Here is a 13,574-nt window from a genome sequence, read left to right on the forward strand (position 1 = left end):
ATGAAACCATTCTGAATCTGTTCACCAGAGGTGTCAACAGGTCATCAGTTTACAAGACTTTTAACCGCAGGTATCAAGTGCGTCTGTCGTATTTAGTTCTATGGTCCAGGTTCATAAACCGCAGTGCCGGATTTAGCATGATGTCGAGAGAGTCACAGTAACACTAGTCTCATGTTCATAAACAAGGTTTTGAAGCCACTCCTGTGGTTTGTGGGATATCTCACACTACCATTCATTTCTGTCAATTTCATAACCTGTTAGGAATCCAAAACATGGTTAAATTTTCTTTGTTATAATGTTCTCAAACATGTTTGGGCAAATAGGCAATTGACCTACACATGTTCTGATAGTATGAACTCCAATGAACGTCCTCTAATGAACGTCGCCTCGCTTTGCCAGACATTCACACAAAGCAATCCAGACTGTTCTCATACAGAGTTCCCCAATGGTGGAACAAACTACCTTCCACTACCAGATCAGGAGAATCTCTCGCTATCTTTAAGAAACTCCTGAAGACTGAGCTCTTCAAAGAGCACCTACTCTCCTAACACCTCTAACTAACTACCTTCTACTACCAGATCAGGAGAATCTCTCGCTATCTTTAAGAAACTCCTGAAGAGTTCAGCATAGGTTGGGTATAATAGGCTGTCAGCTTAGTGTCACATAGGACTCCACCATATAGCCTATAGCAGTGTGCTATGCTTCTCAGAATTTTACGCAAATACTAGATTTAAAACTTAAAGTGGTTATGATTCATTCATTTGAATTAGTTGACGTTAAATCAATCAATTTACCTATTACATTGAATGCACTTCTAAAGGGTGTGCACTGTATTTAACACTGTATTTGTGTGGTAGCAGCGCAGGGTTTGGGACACAGCCACTGAAGTGTGATGCTTCAACAGGTTAGTTATGCAAATCAGTGTTATTTTTGTTATCAACAACATTTACTTCACCAACAAATTGCTCCAGCTTTAGAAAGAATCATACAATTTCTAGTCTGCTATAAGAATGCAGTTGGGTTATGCTGCAAGACAACAGTCTTAAGGGGGAAAAGCAAGTCATGCACTGAATGATTTAAAAGAAGGGGGTTGGAGTGGCCTAGGGTTTGCAGAGGCGGCACAAATGACCTAAGAAACCCACACATTTCGATTTATTTTCTGCACTATAAGGCTCACCTGAAATCCTTTAATTTTAAATTTTCTAAAAACTTGACAGTGCACCTTATTATACAGTTCTTCTTGTGTATACATTTTATCAGTAAGGTATTAAGGAGCAGTAAAGCCACTCCACTGAAATACAGTGTTATACAGGAGTTTCAGTGAAGTTTCTCCAGCACCGAGGCTGGAGCAGTATTAGCATTAGCCGCATATTAGCCACTAACTGCAGCACTAGCTCTTTCACTGTTCAGAGGTGAGTATATCGGACTGTACTCTGCGTGTTTTTGTGTGGTAAAACAAGCTACGTGGGACAAACCACTAGCTGATAGCGCTCGGGATTACCAGACCACTCAGGGTTCCTCATTCTAGCTCGGTGTTAGCGGCATGTACTAGAGCTAATTGCTGATAGCCATGGCTAGCGCTGCTCCTTACCGTGCTGTTGAACATATAGGAAATGAAAGCTTACTGTAAAATAAACTGTTTTCATTGATAGTGCGCCTTATAATACTGTGCACCTTAAAATATGGTAATTATGATTTTCCTTGCTAAAAATTACATAAAACTCTATATTGGCATAGTTTAATGACATTTTCATCATAACAAGCATTAAGAAATCGCTAGTACTTTGTCTCAGTACAATGATAATGGTGCAACAGACAGCAGGTGGCTGTAGTATTTAAGGTGGGACTAAAAAATACAATAAAATAAAAGCTAATTTCAGCTCCCCATCACAGAGAACTTAAGGAACGTACGATAATAATAGTTCCAACATCGTTAAATCTGGGTTGCTTGACTCCGGTCCCCACTTCTGTAGCACACTAGTACTTTCCTTTTAACCCAAATTTGGAAAGTTCCCATGCTGAGCAGTAAAGGTCTCTGCCTGTTTTCTCCGTATTAATGTTGGCTCTGGGTTTTGGAAGCTCTTTGTTTGATGTCTTTCTTCCACTCGCAGATGCTTACAGACACAAATACAGTCACACCTTTATACAGGACTTATATTCATCTATTAAGATTCATTATATTCATATTTACTGCTGCTGAAAGCGTTCCAGGGGTTCAACCCTGCTTTGAACTGCTCTGAAACCAACTGATTAATTTACTCACATTTAAAGGGCATTTAAACACAGTAGCATATGCACACACACACACACTGTAGTGTAAAGCAGGGTCTGTTAGCAATTTTTTCCCTCTTGTAATAAAGGTATGAATGTGCGGCACTGTTTAGTGCCAAATGAAACACAGTAAAGGTGGTACAAACTGTTATAATGGAGAGCCGGCTATGAAAAAGCACACACTTACAGAAGCAGGCTGGCTGTTAGGCTGTCTGCTAGACCGTAGGGTCATGCTAGGGCAGTGTGTGTGTGTGTGTATGCCTGCATGCAAGCCAGATTATTATTTCAGCCATAACTTAAACATATGCACTATACTGTACAAATATAACAACTCCAGTAAAAAGGCTTTTTCGTGATACGTTCTATTAATAAAAAAAGTATTTGGGCACATCTTTTAATCATTGATTTCAGGTGTCACCGCCTGACCAAAAAAAAGGTCACACGCACTACTGTTTCATTGAATCGTCTTTAGCTTTGATTGCTGCACACATTTTGTGTGGCATTGTTTCAATAAGCTTCTGTAATGTCACAAGATTTATTTCAATCCAGTGCTGCATTAATTTTTCACCAAGATCTTGCAGCAGCATTGATGATGGTAGAGTCTGACCACTGCACAAAGCCTCTCCATCCAACACATCCCATCCTTTTTTAAAATCCAGGTAGAGACTTTTTTTGGCCAGGCAGTTTATTTCACCATCAATGTTGAGAGTTATTATTGAAAGGTGACAGTAACTCATAAAGCCATGAAGTGTCCAACAACATAAAGGTACAGAGTAGGGAGCAGAAAAGTCTCTAATGCTTTATCTGTGTTGAAAGTCAAAGTGCTACACAGTACTAACCCTAGCACTAAGTGCACTTGCTCGTATACCTCAGATCAATTAATTGAATAGGATTCCAGATAAGTAAACGACAGCAAAGGTCGAAAGCTCACCTACCTGGGCACTCAAAAATACTGGTGATGCCAACCATGATGTTGCATTCCAATGGTTCTGACCCCTCTGCTAAACCTGAAAATGATCAATTTTGCAACAAGAAAATCTCCTGCTAAACACTGTTATGATCTCAACAGAACTTAACCCACTACACCTATCAAAAATTTCTGTGATGTAGACAGTGTCTAGAGAAAGTCAAAAGCAATGTCGCCTTTGCTAACCTGGCATAAAACCTTTATTGGTGACCTATGTGCACCAAAACCAAACTCACTTTTTAAGTGCTTTTTTATTTCTGCTTGAGTCTTGACTTCTCCTATAAACACTCCAAGCTTGAAACAACTTGGTGTAATAATAAGCCGTTAGCTCGTTTATTGTGACGTCACAATAAGGACATAGAAGTTCATAGAACCACCCTGGCACCATCCCTCACACCTCACCCATCAACGCTCACCAGAGCCTCACCCACAAGATCAATTAAAAGTCCATTTTGTTTGAAAACCATGGACAGCCCTCAGCAAAAAAAGCCAGTAGACCTTGTCTGACAGAGGGATCTGTAGCTACTAGCCATGGCAGGTCAGCAGACGAGGGAGTTCAGCTACTCCACTCTCCGCTCTGCCATGGATAGTTGTTAACTCCACTGGCTACTCCACATCACACAATGCCTGGGTGCCATTTAAGCTAACACTAATGTGCTAAACTCTCAGTAAACATGGGGCATGGCCAGCAACGGCTTATCTGTATAAAAGTGACAGAGCTCTTAAATGGCTTATACTGAAAGAGATTGAATATGGCAAGAACAGAGTTGGTGAGATCTTTATCTTTATGTAAATGTGCAAAAAACCTTTGTGAACACATTTTTTATAGCCCATGGACCTGTTCTAACTTGTGTAAAAAGAGATATAACATGTCGTCTTCAATGTTTTTAGTATTAGTTGGGTAATAAAGAAGCAGATGCAGGTGATTAATCTCACTAAAGACAACTTGCGGCCCAAATCACTGATTGGTCTAGGTAAAGTTAGCTTTAAGCTACTGTATATCTTTTGGTTATATTGCTATATTTACAAAGTATATATGCAATAATTAATCCTAAAATGTTCCTAAAGTTTCTTTGCAGTACCAAAAATGTTGTGTTTAATTCCCCAAGTAATCAAGAATTTAGACCAATTCCCCCCAATTTAGACAAACTTGTCAGATGAAAAAGTTGACCCAGCTATATTTATATATATACAACACAGCATTGCTGAACTGTTTTAGTTGTGTACTGGATGTGTTTATGCAGTTTGGCTGCTTGTATTGTGTGAACATGGTGGCGGGCGGTCGGGGTCAGAGAGCTAATGGCGTGCGGTGACGGCCGCTGCCCGGAGCATGATGAAGAGTGTGTGCAGTTGGTGTAACAGGTGATGTCTGAATATGAATAATAAGCGTAACTGAGAGTAACTGATTAATAACGACAAACACATGCACATTTGCATTCATGTGCGTGCAGCAGCTTAAAGATACGCATGTTTTATCAAATTAAGCCGACTCTCTCTCTCTCTCTCAGTTCTTCAGCAGCTGTGATGTGTGTTGATTTTCTCTCTCTTCACTGCGCTGCAGATTGGTGATAAATCATTAAAATATTTTTTCCGTTGCTCAGTTCGGGAGTGTCGCCCGTCTGTTCTCACACACACACGAGCACACACACACACACACACGAGCACACACACACAAATGAACCGATACTGACGGGTCGCTGGGTTCAGCCAGGTTGTCCAGCAGGACTCAGCTGCTCTTCATTCCACGTCTGTCTGTATGTCTCTCTTTCTTCATCTCTACGTCTGTCTGTCTCTTTCTCAGAGAACTCAGCTGCTCTTCATTCCTTGTCTGTCTCTCTGTGTCTGTCTCTCTGTCTGTCTGTGTCCCTCTGTCTCTTTCTCTATCTGGAGCTGTGTTCCTTTTCTTCCATATGGATCAGTAAACTCTCTGTCTGGTGTGTGAATTTGTCACAGGTGGCTTCATTATGGACAGTGTGAGTGTTTACGTGTTCCAGATGTGTGTTTGGTTTGTACCCAATCAGTGTTCAGTGTGTATACAATGACTGTTCGGTATATACCCAGTGAGTATGTGTTATTTACAACATTGTGTGTTTGGTGTTTATTGAATGTGTGTTTGGTGTGTATTGGATTAGTGTTTGGTGTGTATTGGATGAGTGTTTAGTGTGTATTAATGAGTGTTTGGTGTGTATTGGATGAGTGTTTGGTGTGTATTGGATGAGTGTTTAGTGTGTATTAATGAGTGTTTGGTGTGTATTGATGAGTGTTTGGTGTGTATTGGATGAGTGTTTGGTGTGTATTTGATGAGTGTTTGGTGTGTATTTGATGAGTGTTTGGTGTGTATTGGATGAGTGTTTGGTGTGTATTGGATGAGTGTTTAGTGTGTATCGATGAGTGTTTGGTGTGTACCCACTGAGTGTTTGTTATACACCCAGTGAGTGGATTTGGTTTACCAGATGAGTGTTTGGTGTGAATTGGATGAGTCTTTGGTTTCTACCAAGTGAGTGTTTGGTGTGTATTAGATGCGAGTTTGGTGTTTACCAGATGAGTGTTTGGTGTTTATTGGATGAGTGTTTGGTGTGTATTAGATGAGTGTTTGGTGTTTACCAGATGAGTGTTTGGTGTGTATTGGATGAGTCTTTGGTTTCTACCAAGTGAGTGTTTGGTGTGTATTAGATGAGTGTTTGGTGTTTACCAGATGAGTGTTTGGTGTGTATTGGATGAGTGTTTGGTGTGTATTTGGATGAGTGTTTGGTGTGTATTGATGAGTGTTTGATGGGTATTGATAAGTGTTGTGATTGATGTGTGATTGCTGTGTTTTATGAGTGATTTGTGTGTGTTTGATGGATGTGTGATGAGTGTTTAATAAGTGTTTGATGTGTATTTGGTGATTGTTTGATGTGTTTTTAATGTGTTTGGTGAGTGTCTGATGTGTGATTGCTGTGTGTTTTATGAGTGATGTGTGTGTTTGATGTGTGTCTGATGTGTATTTGATAAGTTTTTAATGTGTATTTGATAAGTGTTAAATGTTTGTTTAATGCGTGTTTGATGAGTGTTTGATGTATGTCTAATGTGTATTTGATAAGTTTTTAATGTGTATTTGATAAGTGTTTAATGGTTGTTTAATGTGTGTTTGATGAGTGTTTGTTGTGTGTTTTATAAATATTTCATGAGTGTTTGATGAGTGTATGATACATGTTGTTATGTAGCCACTGTGGGCTCTTTTATATATTTTAATTAATAATCGTATTATTTGTGAGTGTGCAAACAGTGCATGATAAACTCATTAAGTATTTAATGCTGCTGGGTTGACAGCCCCTGAACTGCTTTAACATTTCAGAACAACTGCTGTTTATTTAGTCATTTGGAAAATGGAATGTAAGCAATGTTGTCTGCATTTATTTTCTCTTCTGTTTTTCAAGTGTGTGTGTGTGTCTCTCTGTTTAACATCACATTAGTGTAGATTTTATGAATTTGTATGATATTTAGGTTGGGGTTATTAGGTCTAGGATGTTTAGGAAAGTGTCAGTCTAAAAGCTTTAGTTAGTTTGGATCATTGTCGTGTTGTAGAAGACATTCTCTTATATGTGTTTATAGGATTTACTGGCATTTTTTAGAATATATGCTTCTTTTCATCTGTGCAATAAGCAACGCAACAGTCTCTCCTCATTACACAAATTATACGCACTGCTTTCTCTCTGTTCTGCTGTGCGCTCACCATCAAACACACATCTTTGTGCTCTTATTACCTGATGCTTTTTAAATGTGTTGTTCTAATGATGCAGGAATTGAGGCTAGAGGTATCAGTCTGTGTATTGCTATTAAAGACTAGTACTGTCTCTATGTGTATCAGATAATTAATGTTACAGAATAATAGAAAAATGTCCCAGTCCCAGACAGGTGATGTCCCACTTCTTATATGTCCTGGGTGTGTGTGACTAGTCAGTCAACCACTGATCTATTGATATTAGGTAGTTTTTCCAAAGAAAAGAGCAGGTTCAGGTTCAGGTGAGAGAATAAGATGGAAAATAAATGATGGGATTTCATTGCTTAGCATAAGCAGATGCCCTAAAATATCTATACTGCGTTTTAAATAGCTTCCTGCTTATAGCTATTTAAACTAGACCATGTAACAGAAAATGCGGCTGTAGTAGGAATATTTTATAAAATATGTAATATACACCCAATGGTTTTATCTGCAGAACAAACAACACTTTACACCTTTCCTGTTTACACAATATTTTGTGTGTCTGATATGAATCTAAATAATTATTTTTCTTCTGATATGACACACTCACTCCTCTTGTGAACTCTCCTCAATTTTATGTACAGTTTTTTAAAAAGTGGCTGAGCCTGGTCTTCCAGATCGTGTTTTGACTTCCGCAGTTCCCCTGAACTGCAGTTCTGTAACACTTGAGACTGTAGAAACCACAATGTATCTTCTTATGTGAAATGTGTAAATGTGTAATTCCACCAAAGATTCCCCAAACTTTTGCATTAGCTTTATTTACTCTCTCACTACTGGCTTGGTTTTTAAATACTGGCTCTTTGAAAAAGTAGCAGATTACTCGAGTATCTATGCTAATGCACTCAAGTACACTACCCAAAATCCTCTGCACCTGCGAGGGTTTAAAGGAAATAATCTATACAGCTAATCTTTCTGATCTCTTTCTTCTCTCTCTCTCTGTCTCTCTCTCTTTTTCCACCCCCTCTTTCTCTTATTCAGGGTACAGCCTCTGTTCTGCAGCGCAGGTCTGATAATGAGGAATATGTGGAGGTGGGCCGTCTTGGACCGTCTGATTATTTTGGTAAGTTTCCAAACAAGTAGAGCTCCCATAATAAAGCTCCAAGAAACACAGCTAATGATGTTTTGAAACAGCTCCAGAGGAAACGAGAGGAGGTGATGGGGTGATGGTATGTGAAGTAAACAGCCTGTGCAGCTTTATGGTGCATTTCTGACCACCCTCGCCAACTTTCTTATTTAGTGTTTTTTTTCTTGTCGTTTTCTTTCTACATTGTAAATGAATACTGAATACAGAAGTCATCCAGACTATGAAGGAACACATAAGGAATCATGTAGTAACTTTAAAGTGTTAAACAAACCAAAATACTGCTCTTATCTGTGGCTGGTAACTCTTCTCTCCTGGGGTGATCCTGATGAGAGCCAGTTTCATCATAACATTGTTGATGGTGTGCACTTGAGGATCATTTTTAAAGTTCTTGAAATGTTTCGTATTGGATGACCTTAATTTCTTAAAGTCTTTTTTTCTTTACTTAGTTTAGTAGTTCTTACCGTGATATAAATTAAAATAATATTATTACTGTACTTTTATAGTTATCTATACAATTTGGTTGAACATACATAAAGTAATACAGAAGTTGGACAATGAAACTGAAGCACCTGTCATTTTAGTGTGCGAGGTTTCATGGTTAAATTGGAGCAGCCTATTGGCCAGTCTTCATTAATTGCACACTGCAGCAGTAAGAGCAGAGTGAGAAGGTTTAATTAGCAGAGTAAGAGCACAGTTTTGCTCAAAATATTACAATGCACACAACATTATGGGTGACATACCAGAGTTCAAAGGAGGACAAATTGTTGGTGCACGTCTTGCTGGAGCATCTGTGACCAAGACAGCAAGTCTTTGTGATGCATCAAGAGCCACGGTATCCAGAGTAATGTCAGCATACCACCAAGAAGGACCAACCACATCCAACAGGATTAACTGTGGACGCTGTAAGAGGAAGCTGTCTGAAAGGGATGTTCGGGTGATAACCCGGATTGTATCCAAAAAACATAAAACCACGGCTGATCAAATCACGGCAGAATTCAATGTGCTCCTGTTTCCACCAGAACTGTCCGTCGGAACAATAAATTATTGTGGTCTAAAACCAGGTGATTCAGTTTCAGTGTCCAACCCCTGTATGTATTGTGGTATTGTCTGCAGTAGCAAACTTTATTTGTTCTTATTAATAGGAATGCTTTAGGATGTCATGTAATATTACTATTATCTTTTTTTATTCATGTCAGTGTTGTGGTAATGTCTCAATTTTCAATTAATTCCATAGTACTCAGTATTATAAAAAGTAGAATATTAAAACGTTTACAATGGCACAGTATAAAATATAACAATCTAAGAAATACATTAAAAAATGGCAAAATAATCTATATAAAAACAGAAAACTATCTTAATTTAACAATTACTGATTAAATGGTTTTACCACTAGGTGCAAGCTGTGAGCTAACATGCTAACTACAATCTAATGTGCTAATAGCAGGTTAATGCTGTACACATTAACTAACAGTTGCTTACTAATCCACAAAATGGGTAAATGTGAGTAATGATGAGTACAAATATGTAGATCTGTGAATTCTGTTCTTATGCTGTTTTTAACTTGGTTTGTAAGATGAGTATGATGAGGGATTATATGAGAAGGAAAAAAACTCCATAATGCCATAATGTTTCATACATTGCCTTGTACACTTTTTTGTTCCTATACTTGTGCTGGAGACACAGATAGAAATGAACCCATCCATGCAGTGAACACTTACTCACCAGTGAACACAAACACATTCAGTGACATACAGTGAGAACACATGCCCGGAGTGGTGGGCAGCAAATGAGGGTTAAGGGCCTTTAAAAGGGCCTAATAGTGGCAGCTTGCCAAACTTGCCCTAAATGCTGAGCCATCACTGCCCCATGATCAACTCTCTTCTGATTGGTTAGAAACAAATTAATAAAGTAATTCTGAGTTCAGCTTTTTACCACACCACAACCCCCTCCCACTAGAGCAGAGTTTTATTTAAAAGTCTTTGCTTTTTTTTTTTTTTTTGTATTTAAATTACTCAAATTCGATTTCTTGCTCAGATTCACAAATGTAAGTGATCTGTATCTGTGTGTAATGTGAACAAATCTGTCCCTGAAACGCCTCACATGCTCACATTGATACCTGTATAAATGTCGCCTTCTTCACCAACAACAAACAACACCATATTTTAGAGAAGACTTTATAAAGCTTTATAAAGGGAAATGGATGAGTTAGCAGCTCATATGTGGAGCATCTTTTGCTGGAGTGGAGAGTAAACAGCTGATCTGAAGTACATGCTCAGGTCCAGGAGGTGAAAAAAGGTCAGGTGGTTTGCTTTTGCTGTTTTTGCAGCTATAGCTGCACAGCTGCACCAAGAGATTGTGGGTACGAGAGAGAAGCACATAGCGCTAATGCTAATGCGTAAAAGCTAAAAGGCGCATAAATTCTGATTTGACTCTTCACATTCATGTTGCATGTCTATGGATCGGATATGTATCCGATGCAGTACCACATATGAAAGTGACTCAAATCAAAAATTTGACACGTTCTCACAGCCATGAAAAAATCTGATTGAAGCCATATTAAGCAGATTTAAATCACTTCAGACTGGTAATGTGAGCCTAAATCTTATTAGTGATGTAGAAGTATTAGTGATGTTCTCACTCATTTATTTATTTGATATTTATTCACTGTTACTCTTTGTGCATTAATACTGGTCACACCCTACCATAATCATATCTCTATGCACTAGATGTATATATTTTTACCTTTACGATATATCATTTTTTAAGTATCTTTATATATTTCCTGTAATTGTTTTTGAATACATAGTTTTATTATTATTTGTTTATATATTTTTCATGACCTGTTTAACTGTCCTTTCCTCTGTACTGTTGTAACACTGCAAACTTCCCCATTGTGGGATTAATAAAGGATTATCTTATCCAATCATATCTTATCTTATCTTATTGGTTGTGTGCAGGTGAGATAGCGCTGCTGCTGAACCGTCCTCGTGCCGCCACCGTGGTGGCCCGGGGGCCGCTGAAGTGTGTGAAGCTGGACCGGCCCCGGTTCGAGCGCGTCCTCGGACCCTGCTCCGAAATCCTGAAGAGGAACATTCAGAGATACAACAGCTTCATCTCCCTGACCGTCTGACCCACGCAGCGGGCGGAGGGAGCTCACCAGCGGCCGGGGTGGGGGTGGGGGTGTTGTGGGTTGTGGGGGTCGGTGATGGGGTGCATGAAATAGTTGATGATGAAGTCCCTGCGAGTTTCACTGTGTGTGTGTGTGTGTGTGTGTGCTGGAGGAGAGTTACAGTAGCATAAAGTGGGATTTCACTGATGAGCTCTTTCATGCCTCCTTTACCTACTTACGCGTGAGAGTGTCTGTGCCATGGGGCGAAGATACCACAGGAGATACTGATGATGATGATGATGATGATGATGATGATGTATAAGCTTTCTGCCTTCTATTTTTTGCTTCTGCTTTTTTCTTATTTGTTGTCGTTGTTGTTGTTTTTGTGAGCTCTTCACTTTTCTTGTGCACTTTGACCCGTGCTGTAGCTTTATTTATGAATTATGAGACCGGAGGAGGAGGACAGGAGAAGGATATTTGTATGTTTATGTAAATTACAGTCTGGGTTATGAGAACCAGGGACAAAGAAATGAACACTTCAGATTGTATTGAGCGCAAAAGTCACGTCAACCTTAAATTATTTTATTTCCAGTTGAAATAGGCGATAAATACAGTTTATAAATGATACAGAACACATTATGTCAGATATTTCATGTCTTTGCACTTTATTACAGTATCACTCGTGTTTTCCATTTTTGCCATTTTTCACATTTTCCATTTATTACTTTTTCACATAATGTGAATTGTACAGTGGATTTATTTCAAAATTACCTACAATACAATACATTCCTTTTTATTTAATTCTCTGGGGTCATCAAGTGCACCGGCTTGTCACATTTACTGTATTCACTGAATTCACATTTAATTTCTGTTAATGTATTTGCAACAATAGGTCAAAGAAATACAGTTAAAACATTTCCTCAATCTATAGAGTCTGCTCTTATAATCAAATGTTTTTATATATATATCGTATGTGGCTCATGTCCAGAGTTCAGGGTTTGATTATTTTTTTCACTGAAGAAGCAAGTTTAATTGGAGGCTGCTTTTAAATTCTAAATTAATTCTACAGTTATACAATAACATAATACCTTAGTGATTTACTAAATGTCTATTAGTCAATTCCTGAACTGCAGATTTGACATGTCGTTAGATTTGGTGAATCCCAGAGGGTTAAAGAGGGATTGGGTAAGACCGTGCTTCACTGCAGCCTCAGCTTTCTGTTCTTGGCAGATCAAATTTAATCCAACATGGGTTTTTTTTTACAAATCTAACCAGTGCAAATTGACGAAATTGATCTGAAGTGATTTTGATTGAAAATGAAATCAAGAAAAGAGTGATCTCTGGCTTTTGCACCATGCTGTGTATGTATGAGCAGGGTTCTTTGACAGAAATGATGTAGGGATGTGTGTTTAGAAGTGGCTGCACGTCGCCTTCACGCTTTGGCTTTATGGTGCAGGTTTGCTTGCGCTCTGTTTTTGGGTTGATATGCTGTATTTTTTTGTTTGTTTGTTTGTTTGTTTGCTTGTTTGTTTTTGGCTCTGACTCAGTGGTCAGCACCCAGGATTTGTTCGCTGACCATCGTTAATCTGAGCCGTTTGGTGATGTTTTCTTCTCTACCGCTCTGTAAAGCAACCTCAGTGCTTTTAAGCTGTGCTTCTACCATTGGCTAAAGGGGGTTTGGTACTGATCCTGGTAGTGCTAGTTTGAAGGATAGGGGTGGGGTGGTGTTTGCAGTGTAACAGGGTTTTTTTCTATAATTGGGAAGGTGTGGGAGGGGTGGGGGGTTCTTGCTCAGTCCTGATGTTTCAGAAAAGCTCAAATTTTTCATTGTCTTTTTCCCAACATGCGATAGTGTTATGACTTTCAGTAGACACAGACACACACACACAAACAAACAAAAACACACACACAATATTTCAACACAAAACCAGGAGAGATTTAAAGTGTGTGGATTTTACGTTAGTGTTTCAGTTTGCACAGTTTTGATGAGACGGGTGTTTTTGGATCTTTTCAGTTCTGCACAGCAGATGAGCTTCTGTACGGTGTGTTTCTGCCAACACACACACACACATACACACACACACACGTACACTTAAATACACACATGTACACACTCATTCCATTTGTAAAGCCAATAAAGAAAAGCTTCTGAACAGCAGTGTCTCGCTCTTCATTTGTAAGTCTGTTGAGTCTCTTTCTGATTGTCCACTCAGATCAGAGTGGACGCTGATGGATGGAGCTCAGAGAGAGAGGAGGGATCGTTCATACACATCTAAACTCTGACTTTCTTTTTTATCTTCTTCTTGATTTCATCCCCAAATCTCTCACTCACTCACTGTCTCTCTGCTTTTCTGATTCAAAGTGCAAATACAATACTTAATTTCTATATATAATGTAC

The 13,574-nt window shown here is 38.8% G+C and overlaps 1 protein-coding gene across 1 annotated transcript in view; it reads left to right on the forward strand.

The window, feature by feature from the left end:
- prkar1b (protein kinase, cAMP-dependent, regulatory, type I, beta) overlaps positions 1-13,331 on the forward strand; it is a 149,186-nt gene extending 135,855 nt beyond the window's left edge. The window contains exons 10-11 of the mRNA XM_022666224.2: positions 7,962-8,043; positions 11,025-13,331. Of these exons, the coding sequence (XP_022521945.1) occupies positions 7,962-8,043; positions 11,025-11,197 (255 nt within the window). The 3' untranslated portion in view covers positions 11,198-13,331. The remainder of the gene's footprint in view (positions 1-7,961; positions 8,044-11,024) is intronic.
- Positions 13,332-13,574: the final 243 nt, after the last annotated feature.

The sequence above is a fragment of the Astyanax mexicanus genome, chromosome 19, assembly GCF_023375975.1.
Source record: "Astyanax mexicanus isolate ESR-SI-001 chromosome 19, AstMex3_surface, whole genome shotgun sequence".
NCBI lineage: Eukaryota > Metazoa > Chordata > Actinopteri > Characiformes > Acestrorhamphidae > Astyanax > Astyanax mexicanus.